Source organism: Onychomys torridus, chromosome 6, assembly GCF_903995425.1.
Source record: "Onychomys torridus chromosome 6, mOncTor1.1, whole genome shotgun sequence".
Taxonomy (NCBI): Eukaryota; Metazoa; Chordata; class Mammalia; order Rodentia; family Cricetidae; genus Onychomys; species Onychomys torridus.
Window position 1 is genome coordinate 89,206,414 of NC_050448.1, and position 13,103 is coordinate 89,219,516.

At 34.9% G+C, this 13,103-nt stretch overlaps 1 protein-coding gene across 3 annotated transcripts; it reads right to left on the bottom strand.

The window, feature by feature from the left end:
* Window positions 1-3,995: 3,995 nt before the first annotated feature.
* On the bottom strand, window positions 3,996-12,288 carry LOC118585812 (pancreatic alpha-amylase-like). 3 transcript variants are annotated; one of them, XM_036190749.1, is made up of 10 exons: window positions 12,100-12,288; window positions 11,622-11,768; window positions 10,684-10,872; window positions 9,710-9,940; window positions 8,463-8,596; window positions 7,656-7,778; window positions 7,472-7,571; window positions 5,879-5,997; window positions 5,644-5,769; window positions 3,998-4,219 (listed from the first exon to the last, which is right to left on the bottom strand). In XM_036190749.1, exons 1-10 carry the CDS (start codon window positions 12,265-12,267, stop codon window positions 4,030-4,032), a joined length of 1,527 nt encoding a protein of 508 aa, XP_036046642.1. In that variant the 5' UTR covers window positions 12,268-12,288; the 3' UTR covers window positions 3,998-4,029. The 3 variants fall into 3 exon arrangements, with proteins under 3 accessions (XP_036046641.1, XP_036046642.1, XP_036046640.1); XM_036190747.1 differs by having other exon boundaries at window positions 4,030-4,219; window positions 9,875-9,940; window positions 12,100-12,267; XM_036190748.1 differs by lacking the exon at window positions 9,710-9,940 and having other exon boundaries at window positions 3,996-4,219; window positions 12,100-12,276.
* Window positions 12,289-13,103: the final 815 nt, after the last annotated feature.

Here is a 13,103-nt window from a genome sequence, read left to right on the forward strand (position 1 = left end):
TCTCTTGTTTGCCCATGATAATTAGCTAGTAAGATGTTGCTGTAGCTGGTTTTCCTGGTCCTGCCTGGATCCAGAGCCCTTGCGGCCACTTGGACCCAAGTAAAAACACAGAGGCTTATATTAATTAAAACTACTTGGCCATTAGCTCAGGCTAACTATTGACTAGCTCGTTTTTTGTTGTTTTTTTCGAGACAGGGAGACAGGGTAGCTTTGACGCCTCTCCTGGAACTCACTCTGTATATAGCCCATGCTGGCCTCAAACTCACAGAGATCCACCTACCTCTGCCTCCTGACTGCTGGAATTAAAGGCATGTGCCTCCACTGCCCAACTATTGACTAGCTCTTATTCTTAACTTAACCCATAATTTTTATTTATGTTTAGCCATGTGGCTTGGTACCTTTTCTCAGTTCTGCCTTCACATCTTGCTTCCTGTGTCTCGCTGGCGACTCCGACTCTTCCCAGAATTCTCTTCTCTGCTTGTCCTGTTTATACTTCCTTCCTGGATATTGCCCAATCAGCACTTTATTTATTAACCAATCAGAGCAACACATTCACAGCATACAGAGCAATATCCACAGCATGTTGCTGAAGATAGTAAGGCTTAGATATAATACACAAAGATATCAAACTGAAAAAAAAAACTTGAAATTTCCTCCCTGCTGTCCAGCATCTGTAGTACTAGAATGTGTTTGGAAGCCTGGAGGATGAGAGGGGGAAAATATCATCATAAGGTATAGTAGGACAGGCTATAGGATCAAGGAAATTTACTCAGACTAGTTCCCAAGGCATGCACATAATGTACCTCCTTATGAGCCAACCTAGAGTCTGCCTGAAGACCTAGCAACAGGCGTTGCCAGAGGTCCTGATCTTGCAGAGTCTGCCTGAGAGCCTAATAATAGTTGTTGTCAGAGCTCATGATCATGCCCAGCCAATGAGGGATGATCATGCTGACTGGTTGCTGAGAGGAGGGTATATAAGGCCTTCCCTGTTATTGAATAAAGGAGTTCATTATTTGCCTTCAGCTAACTCTCAGTGTCTGTGTTATTGATGCTTTGCCTTCTCAACCCCTCCCCTGAGGGAGCATTTAGATTCTGAACAACAATCAGGTATCTTAACATTGTTTTAGATACTGTGACATGCAATACCAAAATGAAAGGCAAGGTGACCTGGTGTACAACAGCTCTCTAGTTAATTAAGAATTAATTAAGAGATGTTCAACAGGAGGAAAATCACACCTGGGATAAGAATCCTATCCAATTATGCAAGTCTCATGAGGTCAAGGTTCTTAGATGAGAACTACAATCATCAGTTTACTAAATCTGTACAATTCCTGACCACATTTTATCTACTTATCCTCACACCCACACATAAATGTAGCTTTCACCCCTCATGAAAGAAAATTTCTCTTTGCAGCAGAAGAGAATATTGCTAGATTCAGATACCTGAAAAATCTGCTGTGAGACTATCATATAAATTATGGAGAAACTTAACTCATGATAGCTCAAAATTATGGATTCTAGAATAAGACTTGAACAAATACAACAGCAATAAACATTCTAATATGAAAGAGGAAAATAAAGGGGGACACATGCCTCAACAAATAAGCACAGGCAATTAAGGGATGTTGATAGTATAAGAATATCCTTTCCAATGGGTCAGCATAATTGGTGATCTGGTACCAAGTGACTAGCTGTGGTTTCATGAACATACTAGTTGCATTATATAAACTGAGCAAGTTGTATTTAGTCATTTAGTCATATATGGTATATATATATATATATATATATATATATATATATATATATATATATATGGTGTGTGTGTGTGTGTGTGTGTGTGTGTTACTCTATATGTTTGTATACATAGACTTAAGAAAAAGAAGTTTTAGTTCAAGAGGAAGCAATGGAAGAAGAAGTTTGGAGAAAATTCTACAACTATATTTTCATTTAAAAATTTGATGTGCCTGGTCCAATAGTAGCATTATTGCTAAAGAGGTATTACTATTGTTTTATCAAATGCACATAGTGTTTAATTGCCTTCTGGAAGTTTCTACATATACTATTCAAGAAGAACTGACAAATAATAAATTCTTGGGGGTGGAGTGTTTGTTTTCTTCACCAATGTTGACCCTGGTAAGTCTACCATCCTCTAGTGGAAGACCACCTAGCCAAAAATATGTAGGAAGTACCAAGTGGACTTGATAAGTGGGAAATAAAAGGCCCAATTGATTTCTTTTACTCTTATCCTTGGTCAGTGAAGCTTGTGTTGGCTGCTGGTGACAGCTAATTCAGAGTCAATAACCGATTCAACTGCCAAAATGAGTGACTGATGAGTCCTCATCCAGAAAGGAACTTCTCCATAACCCCTTCCAAGTCTTACAGAAGATCAGGGAAGGGGCGATGAAAAGAATGAAAACATCCATACAACGGGAAGGAGTTTTTAAAATCCAGTCATCTGGGCAGGATATAGTTGTTGCAACCATGTACTCACAGCACTATTTTTTTCCTCCAAAAGTCATGCAAAACCCTGAGAACATCAACATTCCACTCTGGATCACGAAGGAGCTTCTGAGGCCCTGTGTCTTCCTGAAGGGGCATTACCTCTTAATTTTTGCTGGTTATATAATTCAGGGTTTGCTCCAGGCCCCAAAATGATAGAATGAGTCTATGTATATAGGATAAGTATTTATCATAGTGGCTCATAGGCTGTGGTCTAGCTAATCTAATAATGGCTCTCTACCAAGGGAAAGTTTATGGATACAATAGTTATTAATTCCATTAGACTGGTTGTTTCAGCTGGTCATCAGTATATGCTAGAATCCTGAAGAGGCAGGCTCTTATTTTAGTGAAGAAATGAACTTGCCAGCAAGAGCAAGGGCAAGCAGGCAAAGAGCAAAAGCTTCTTTCTTCCATGACCTTTTTATAGACTGGCCAGATTAAAGTGAATCTTCCCACCTCAAAAGATTCAGATTAAAGGTGAGTCTTCTTTCTTCAAATGATTTGAATTAAGAAAAATCCCCTCCTTCCTCCTCTAAGACAAGCCCTCTCATGGGGAGTCAGAAGAACCTGGGCGGGGGGGATCTGTGTTTGGTATGTAAATATGTAAAATGAATAGAAAATTTCTTAATAAAAAAAAGAAAAATCCCTTACAGTACCTAGACTCTTGAGTTTAAGTTAATTCTAGATATTTTCAAATTGACGATGAAGAATATTCCACTGGGAATATTCCTAAGTAATTTAACCACTGGTAACTTGCTCTTCATCTAATGAATAACCTCCCGCTCACATTCATACAAGCAATCTACTTAAAAATCATGTGTCATCAAAATACTTAAATATGGGTGTGGGGGCATGGATAAAGAAAAAAGAAAGAGAATAGACAAGATGAAAGGAAGAAGATAAGAAAAGTTGTTGGGGTTATAATGTATAGTCAATGTGCATTACATATAAGTATACATATACATATGCATGTTTTATGAAATCATGAAAAATTATTTTTAAACAAATAATTAGCTCTAAGACATAGGAGTGAATGAAGGAAATGATGTTGAGTTAAAAATATTTTTCAGGGTGCCATTTAGAGTTCTGTGAATTTTCTTGGTAAATAAAGGTTTTCTGCTAGAGCATAGTAATAATTAGATGTAGTTGTCTAATAACTTCAGGTGGGTTTTATGTTTTTTCCAGTAATTAAACTTTATTGTTCCTAGATTTTAATAAGAGGAAAGAAACCCTAATAATTAAAGTATATTTGTGCTGACAACTTCACACAGCAGGGGCTTACCAGGTAAGCCTGATGACTTAGGTATGATTCACACACAATATGGAATAACAGAGAGAGGAAAAGCCACAACAAAAGGCTGTCCTTGAACATCCAACTTACACACCACAGCTCACACATACACATACCCACATATTACACATAACGCACCTAATTGTAAAGAAAGAAAAGAAAAATGAAAAATCATAAGGCACATATGAAAAAGAAACACACTCGATTGATGCTTTTGCTACATGTATTTAATTTGATTCTTATAGTTTTGATTCAGCATGGATTGCAATAAATGGGTCTTCAGCAGAGTTACTAATAGAAAAGTGAGCTTTGCCATCACTACCAACAGTGACTTTAATTCCAGTGCAATTGCCATCAATTTTGTCTCCAGAAATGACATCACAGTATGTGCCAGCAGGAAGACCAGTCTGTAAAGTTGTTGACAATGACCTGAAAGAAAGTTTAGAATTTAATTTAAATTCAACCCAGGCAAGTGCAGAAGCTCCATTGTCTAGAAGAAACAATTAAATGCCTCAACTATGTGCTATAGAACACCAAGAAGTCAGAGACTCTGAGAAAATCCAAGCACCGTGTCCAGACCTGGATAAGGTAGAGAATTCTCTTTGCCAAAGACATCTTTTAAAATGCTTGCTAAGTAAACAGTTTGTGGTGATTGTTACTAAACAATGAAAGTCAGAGAATGTAGTGAAGCTCTGTAGCAAAGCCCTCCTGTGAGGACCACAGTTCTTTCAAGTCTGTCTTCTGCTAGACTTGAACTCTGATGAATTTCAAGAATGTTAATAGCACTATTTCCTCTGAATTTCCTGAATTATATAATGCCCCAAACAAGTTGGTCTAGAAATAAACATAAGCTAACATTTCTATAGATATGACTATAAAAAGTAATTCCGTTGTACTAAACTACTAGCCATGTGCTCTTTCAACTATGTGTGTGTGTGTGTGTGCGTGTGCGTGTGCGTGTGCGTGTTTATATATACTATTGTGGTTGTTTAAAAGTTACTTCTCCAGCACCATGTCTGTCTGCATGCCACCATTTTGTATCATGGTTAAAAATCAAACTAGACCTCTGAAAAATGAAAACCAGCTCCAATTAAATATTTTACTTTTATAAGAGTTGCCATGGTCATGGTCACTTCACAGCAATAGAAAACCAAACTATGACAACTGTGTACTTTACATATTTGGGTTTTGCCAGTAAAATATAATTCATGCTAAAATAATCTCAAATTACAAGCTGACTTTGGATTTGGACAGTTCAGTTGTTTCCAAATAAACTCTTGGAGCTACAGTTCTACAGATGAGGGAATAATTAAAGAAGATTCAGAGAGAAGTACAGTAAATGAAAGTACAATAATGAAAGTGTTAGAAGCCAAGCTGAGAAATCTCCTGGAGAAAATGATAGACTGGATAAAAATAAAAGCTATTTTAAAATATCACATAAAACATAGAAAATTGAAAAATGAATGTCAGTAAACTGTATAAAAACAATAAGTGATATTCAGAGTTAGTGGGGAAAATACTCCAGTACTAATACTATACATTGTTTAAATGATTCTAAGACTTATCTTTACTCTTCATATGCTTTGTGAAAATGCCAAATGGGCATATACATACAAATAGACACAACTGCCAACTAAGAATGTGATAAAGATCAAAAGCAAAATTGTATAAAGAACAGAAGAATATTGAGCCAAGCACCATTTTGTCTTCTGTACATTCAGCATTCACTTTGTGTCTTAAATCCATTAGAAAAATGTTTTTTCACATATGAAAAATATAAATGAACAGGGAAAGAGAAAAAGGGTCTAAGAGTATAATAGTATACAATCCAACTTTAATTGATATTCATTTACCAGTCATCATTGTTAAAGACAATGAATCCTCTGTTCCCTCTGCCAAAAGCCACTTGGTTGCTGCCATTATCCCACCAGTTAGAGAAAGGCTGTCCATTGACGACGTTCCTGAAGGCAACCATGTTCCTAAAAGCACAATATCATGTGAAATGCTGGTACCCTAAACTTCAACAATTTAAAACATGAAGTTAAACAACTTTCTTATTTGACAAGATCTGCAGGGGACACTCCCAACCTTATTTGACGCCATCGATGTTCACAGACCCAGTCATTGCCACAAGTGGTGTCTGGATTAATGGTCACTTCTTTGGTTACTCCATTGTTATTAGGTGGTCCAATCCAGTCATTGACATCCTTAATTATCAAAAGTGTGAGATCATTTGAATGCTTATATCTGCCTGTTCCTTTCCACTATATAAAACCAAAATCCAAACTCATTGTGCTAATTTCTGCAGGGTCTAATTAAATCTAAATGCTTGGGTGCTTTACAAACCATCACTGAGTCCTTAACTTCTCCACAAATTTGGGTTCTCTACAACTGTATTTCAAACACCAGAAACAATTTTCAAAACTCTCATTTTCTGCTCAATGACACTAAGAGCTCTTCAATGTGACTGAAATAAGAAAATTAGAATCAGAAACACTACCATTAAAAAATAGACTTCAGCAATAATACGAAAAATATCCATCATACATTACATGAATATGACTCACTTTATCTATAAAACAGAGTTCGTGACTTCTATAAAAATTCAAAAACATCTGTAAAAATGCTTTTAATATAACAATTCCTAAGATAATATTAGTTGATTTCTTTCTTTTTTCTTTATTTCTTTATTTCTTTGTTTGTTTTGGTTTTTCAACACAGGGTTTCTCTGTGTAACTTTGTGCTTTTTCGGGAACTCACAGAGATCCACCTGGTTGTGTCTCCTGAGTGCTGGGATTAAAAGCGTGTGCTGCTACTAACCAGCCCTTAGTTGATTTCTTACTACCTGCTGGCAAAATGAGCTAATAAAATATCCTGACTTCTTATATGAAGCTTAATACAGTATAAATGCATATTTTATAATGGCCAAATTTTAAATATATTCCTGAAAAAGAAAAAATCTCATTCTAAACATGAAAGCTTCTCAAGAATAGAACAAATTCCAATAAATACTTAAGGCACTTTCACCTTGAAAAAAATAGAAAAAAATAACATTTGTCAGACTTATGGAGAAAAAGTATTTTTAATTCATATTTGGTGTTATTCTATGATTCTACTTTATTCCACTGAAATAGAAAACTTCACATAGCCTTTCATATATCTACTGGTCTTATTTCTTAATTAAATTTTGAAACTGTTTAAACTCATACACCTAACAAACTCATACATATTGTTTGTAATTCTTATCATTCTTGGACTTGTCAGCAAAATCACTGTACTGTGATTCTCATATGTTTCTACCTATTATATTTTCCTCAATTAACCTCAATTCAGCTGCTTTCTCATTCCACAGGAAAAAGATAAATTATTTTAATATGGTGATATTGATTGCATCATGGACAAAAAGAGTTTGAAATTCTTTTCAATGTTAGCAGGAATGAAACAAAGTTAATTCTATGAATCAGGACTTTATCTGGCATGCCTGTTTTCATTTGGTTACATGCTCTTACATAAAGTATTTCTTTTTTATTATCGGGTAATTACACAATGTCCTTATTTTACAAAATCTTAGTGAATAAACAGTTAATACTAAGTATTATATGCTATAACTTCATGTGAAATTAAAACAGAGCTGTCTTCTTTTCCAGATTAAAATGTGCTTTTAACAACTCCAAGACTTACTTTGCCATTCTGGAAGTTCCTTGGCCAACGGTAACTTGACATTACTCGTGTGAATCCATAGGGATGAGCCAACATAAATCCAACAGCCATTTTATACATTCTGAAAGTTTCAAAGGGGTATTAAAGCAGAAGTATATAATATAATACTGCCATTAAAGGTCGCGAGCAGAGAATGTTCTCCCACCTAGGATCCCAGAATGTCAGGATGGATGCTCCTCCAGCACCATGTCCTCGCTGATTATCATGGTTGTCCACAAAGACAAGGGCTCTGTCAGAAGGCACAAAACCCCAACCTTCTCCCCAGTTCCTAAAATTAAGAGAGGGTATTATTATTTCACAAGGCTTAGAGTAACTTGATATATGGCACCTTCAGTTATCTAAATAAATGACAATTCCATAAGAGTTCTATCTTGCATGCACATATGCATATATATACACATATAATAGCATTTTCTATGATAATATACATCCTCATTAGGTCTTACAATATAATATTTTTTGGTCTTAAAATGTTTTCTTTTAATTTTTTATTGTACTGTAATTTTATGGACTTGAGAAGTAAAACATCCATCTTACATTGTATAGAGCAGAAATCAACTGTGCTGTCATAATATAAACATTCAAAGTTTCTAATTAATTATTTGATATAACATGTAAATTTCATAGTTCACCACATTATAAGTATCATTTATCAATATAACCATTCTTGTAATAATAATCTATCTTTAATAGACCATAGATAAACATTCCTGGAATCTAATGGATTTATCACAAACAGACAAAAATCACTAAGTAATATTTTGGATTTCCAGGGTTACCTGGTGATTGACATCCCTAATGAAAAGTATACTTAGTTGTGGTTTAGAAACAGTAAGCCTAATAATCAACAACTTCATAGTTGTTTACATGAGAATAGTTGAAGATACAGCTTATTGATGTCACATGGCAAGAGATCTATTGTAGATGAAATGAAGAAATGGTGTATATTTACTTTAAATAGGCCATCTTCTCTCCATTCCACTTGCGGATGACTGTGCCGAGTTTTGCTCCATACTTGAATTCTGTCACACGGCCATTTCCAAAGTACTCACTACCTTTAATGGCCTCACCACCCAGATCAATGACCTAGTAAATACATTGGGTCAGCTGTAATTTTTAATATAAATTTAAAGCATGTCATTTAAATATAATGTCATTTAGAAATCCTTGTCATATTTTGTTATTTGAAATGTTCCTAAGGAGTTTTTTATACCAAGATTCTGATTTCTTCAGAAACATATGTCCCACTGTTGAAGAAGACAAAATTACAGGGTGAGTTCTTATCCAGGATGACAGAAGGGAAAACAATTGATGTCACATTACCATCATAAGTGCTTATAAACTCATTATTGTTTCCAAGGCAACAGACCTACAAAGGCATTGTCCCCAGGACATTTCAAATGGCAGTATTGTTAGACAGAAAGCTTCATCAATTTGTCTAAACAGTTTCAAACCTGACAACATGAGAGGATTCTAAAACTCAGAAAGATTGGCATAAGTCATCAACAATTAAGATTGCTCTTCTCTTTTATAATGGTGTCTGGGGATTTAGAGAATGAATTAATGAATTTTCACTAACTCATAACTGGCAGTGGTAAAGAATTAAGTGTGCTACCTCTGAATAACAGCAATGCTATTATTAAACACTCAAATTCTACACTCTGTAAGTGACTATTAACCCACATTATGAATTATATGCTTAGTCAAATCTCCTATCTACTATCTGGTTTACACCATGATGACATTTAAAGAAAAGCCCTCAAGACCTCAACACTACATACAGAACTATAGAAAGAACTAGAGACAACTGAGAAAATCTGAAAATAGGAAAGGTGGTCTTCCCTGGGGAAAGACCACACCAATTGGTTGTCCAGTACCAACAATATAAATGTGTGGGTAGCAATATATAGACTATATAAGTTATGTTTAAGAATATATGAACATAGATAATGAGAGAGAGAGATATGATAGACTGTGTGTGTGTATGTGTGAGAGAGTGAAAGAGAGAGAGAAAGAGAGAGAGAGAGAGAGAGAGAGAGAGAGAGAGAGAGAAAGCAATAACAATAAGTCAGAAGAAGAGACCATAAACTTGAAGTAGTATATGGAGTATATTGAAGGGTTTGGAGGAGGAAGGAACAAAGAAGCATTGCAACTAAATTATAGTCTTAAAACTTAAAAAGAACATGTATATTGTTTTACCTCTTGAAAAATAAAAGGTCTGCTTCCTTGAGAGAACCATTGTGTATTTAGGTTATGTAGCTTATCCAAAACCGCCTTTATGTCTCCAGGCCACATGTGCTTAGCAGCATCAAGTCTGAAACCTGCTACACCCATGTCAATGAGATGGTTCATATAATTAGCCACTGTGGTACGAACATAATCTTTCTCAAGTGCAAGATCCAGAAGGCCAGACAGACGACAATTTCTGACCTATTGAAGCAAAAAATGATTGATTTATGAAAAGTCATGTCTGGTCTAAGAATCATTTTATCATTCAGTCACTCACCCATTTACAAGTGAATATTTTCCTAGAGCCTTTACTTAGATCATGGGAAGTACTGGTGTTTTAATTTGGACAGAGACTTTAAAATATTTTCTGTTGTACATATAGAAAATATCAGAAAATATTGTTGAGAATTTTAGATGGTCAGTTCTTCCTCCTTCTCTCTCTCTCTGTCTCTTTCTGTCACTTCTGCCTCTCTCTCTCTGTCACTTCTCCCTCTCCTCTCTATCCCTTCTGTCTCCTTTTCCCTCTTCCTCTCCTTCTATTACTTCTTCTTTCTATATTTTACGTGGTTCACAGATCCAAACCAGGAACTTCCACATTATGTAAGTGCATTGCTAAAAATCTGAAAATATAATATTGATTTTTATTTCTAATTATTTTTAATATGACAATATTTACATACTAGATAAAAACATGCTTTTAAAATTTTCACACAAAGTCACTCAAGAGTATGTATCCATTTTAACATTGATTTTGGTGTTTCCTTAAAAACTAATTCAACAAAAACCCAGGACATTTTTTTCCACTTCTATTTTTCAAGCATTCTGTCTTAGTAACCTGTTTTCTTATGGAACCCAAAGGATCTGTCCAATGGTCATACATAAATGCCTTTTGCATAGCTAGATACCTAGTGCTTCTTTATTCTGACCAACATTTCTCTCATTACCTGATTAGCATCATTGTAGTTATTAATTTCTCCATCACATTTACCATCATTAAAATCCCAAGCAGAGTATGGAACTGATGGAAAGTCCCTGTTATTAGCATTGTAGTAACTTCCACAGGTACTGCTAGTTCCTGCACCACCGCCTGCACCACACATGTGATTAATAACAGCATCCACATAAATACGGACCTGGAGAAGAAAAGCACATACTTCACCTAGACTCAGGAAGCTAAAGTTTCAATGGAAAACTCATAACCTGCTAGCAAATCTCCAAACTATATCTTTTGATGCTTTATAGATTCATTGTAGGAAAGTGAGTCAAGTGGGAAATGGAACTAATGTGAAATAAGATCAACAATAGTCCTAAAATTTGAAAAGAATAGAGAACTTTTAAGTAGAGAATCAACAGAAACAAACATATCTACAAACAAAAGGTTCAATTTTTGAGGAATAAAAACACAGTATAAATGAGAGTGTCATGTTTAAATTTTGCAGGATCATGAGAACTTAGCTTACAATACCTACTATGTGTCTGAAGACCAGAAGGTAGAATGCTGTCTCTCATTATAGGAGAAAATAGATATTTACCATTAAAAACAATGAAGGGGAAGAAAACCCAAGAATTGTGGAGACAAACAGGAATCATAAAGATGACATTATCCTCACATCTGGCCCAACACCTAACAGAAATATGTTATCTAGTGTTTGTAGCTATTAATTTTAAAAGTGAACAGTTTGCTTTATGAGTACTATTCTTTCAAACTCAACGGTTTGTATTCAAGGATTTAAAAGATGACAAAAAAAAAGTACATTTTCAATAATAGTTAAAAATGCAATGTAAAAATTTAGAAATTTAAAACCTATTCAAACAAAAAGTACTAGAAACAAAGAAATATTTTCATATACAATAATTTTAAAGAAAATGTGACATCACTTACACCAACGTTGTTGCACCTTGTCACCATGTCCCTGAATTCATCTTCATTTCCAGACCTTGTGCATATTTTGTAGCTAATTGGTTGGTATCTCTCCCACCAAGGCCTTGATGGGTTATAAACTACAATATTTTCATTGGGTGGAGAGACCTACAAATAGAACAATAATAATTAGTACCAGATTACAACTAACTTTACATAACTAAATCCTGTAGAAACCTATCAATGATCTGACATTACCTCTCAACCCATGCACATGCATTTCCTTGATTAACAACTACCTGAAAATATGGGAAGATATTACAGAGGTCCAATTCCATACTACAACAAAGTATAAAGAAGCTATACCCACCAAACATTTTTCTTCCTCAGGAAAAGTTAGGTGTGAAATGAAGTTGTTCCCAGACTCACTAGTCTTGATTATAATGCTGTTTTATGTGAGAACAGTAAACTCTGCATTTAAATTGTGATTAAATCTTACCTGCACCCCTCCGAATCCCTTAGGAGCTAAGTATCGCTCACATTCCTTAGCAATATCAACCCAGCGCCACTCAAACAGGTGGACAATAGCAGTCCGCCCATACTGAGTTTGTGGGTCATACTGACCCCAACAGAACCCAAAGAGGGAAATGAACAGAAAGAATTTCATTTTGCTTTGAAGTTGCCAGTGTTCTTTCTAGTGCTTATTTATATGCTGCAAAAGGTACACTTTACAAAGCCAATGTTTATGATTAAATATTTACAGAATAAGCTTTTTTTACCCATAATCTAAAAGATTTGTGGTGAGGATGTGAACAGGTGAAGGTCCTTCAGAAACTCTCATGGAAATGTACTGAAAGCCATTTCAGGAAGTGCATTATTTGATTAGTGTATCTTATTACTAGTCTGGGTCAAGTACATCTTACTTCTGATGTACTCTACAAAAAGAAGGAAACTATAATTGTTTGCAAATATTTTTATTATTTCTATTCCAATTTGAAACAGGATAATATATGAGCTCTTTTTGCTTCCTACTCAAATGTTAATTATTTAAATATTTGTATTATTTTCAGAAAATAAACGTTTTAGAATTCACCTGCAATCCCAAAAATGGGAGGTTGAAAAAAAATAAAGACTCTGAGTATGACAATCCTTGCTTACATAGTAACCCTTTGTTTGCCTATAAATAAAAAGGCGTTAAGTAAATTTGAGAAATATACATCTTCTCTACCATAGATTGGATAGGTAGTACATATGAAGTTGCTAGGTTTTACCCTTAGCCAAACATCTTTATACCTGCTACAATACAGAATAATAACTTAACATTCTTCATCCTTCTCCATACTAGAAAATCTATGAAAGAAAATGGTAGTACAAATGAGAAGAAACCTCCCCATCCCTTAACAAGTGTTAAATAAATGTGCTCTTTTTTTTCCAAGTACATAGGACCCTAAATCATAGCAATATATATGGCAGGTATATGTATATAGGGAAGGAGAAAAATTC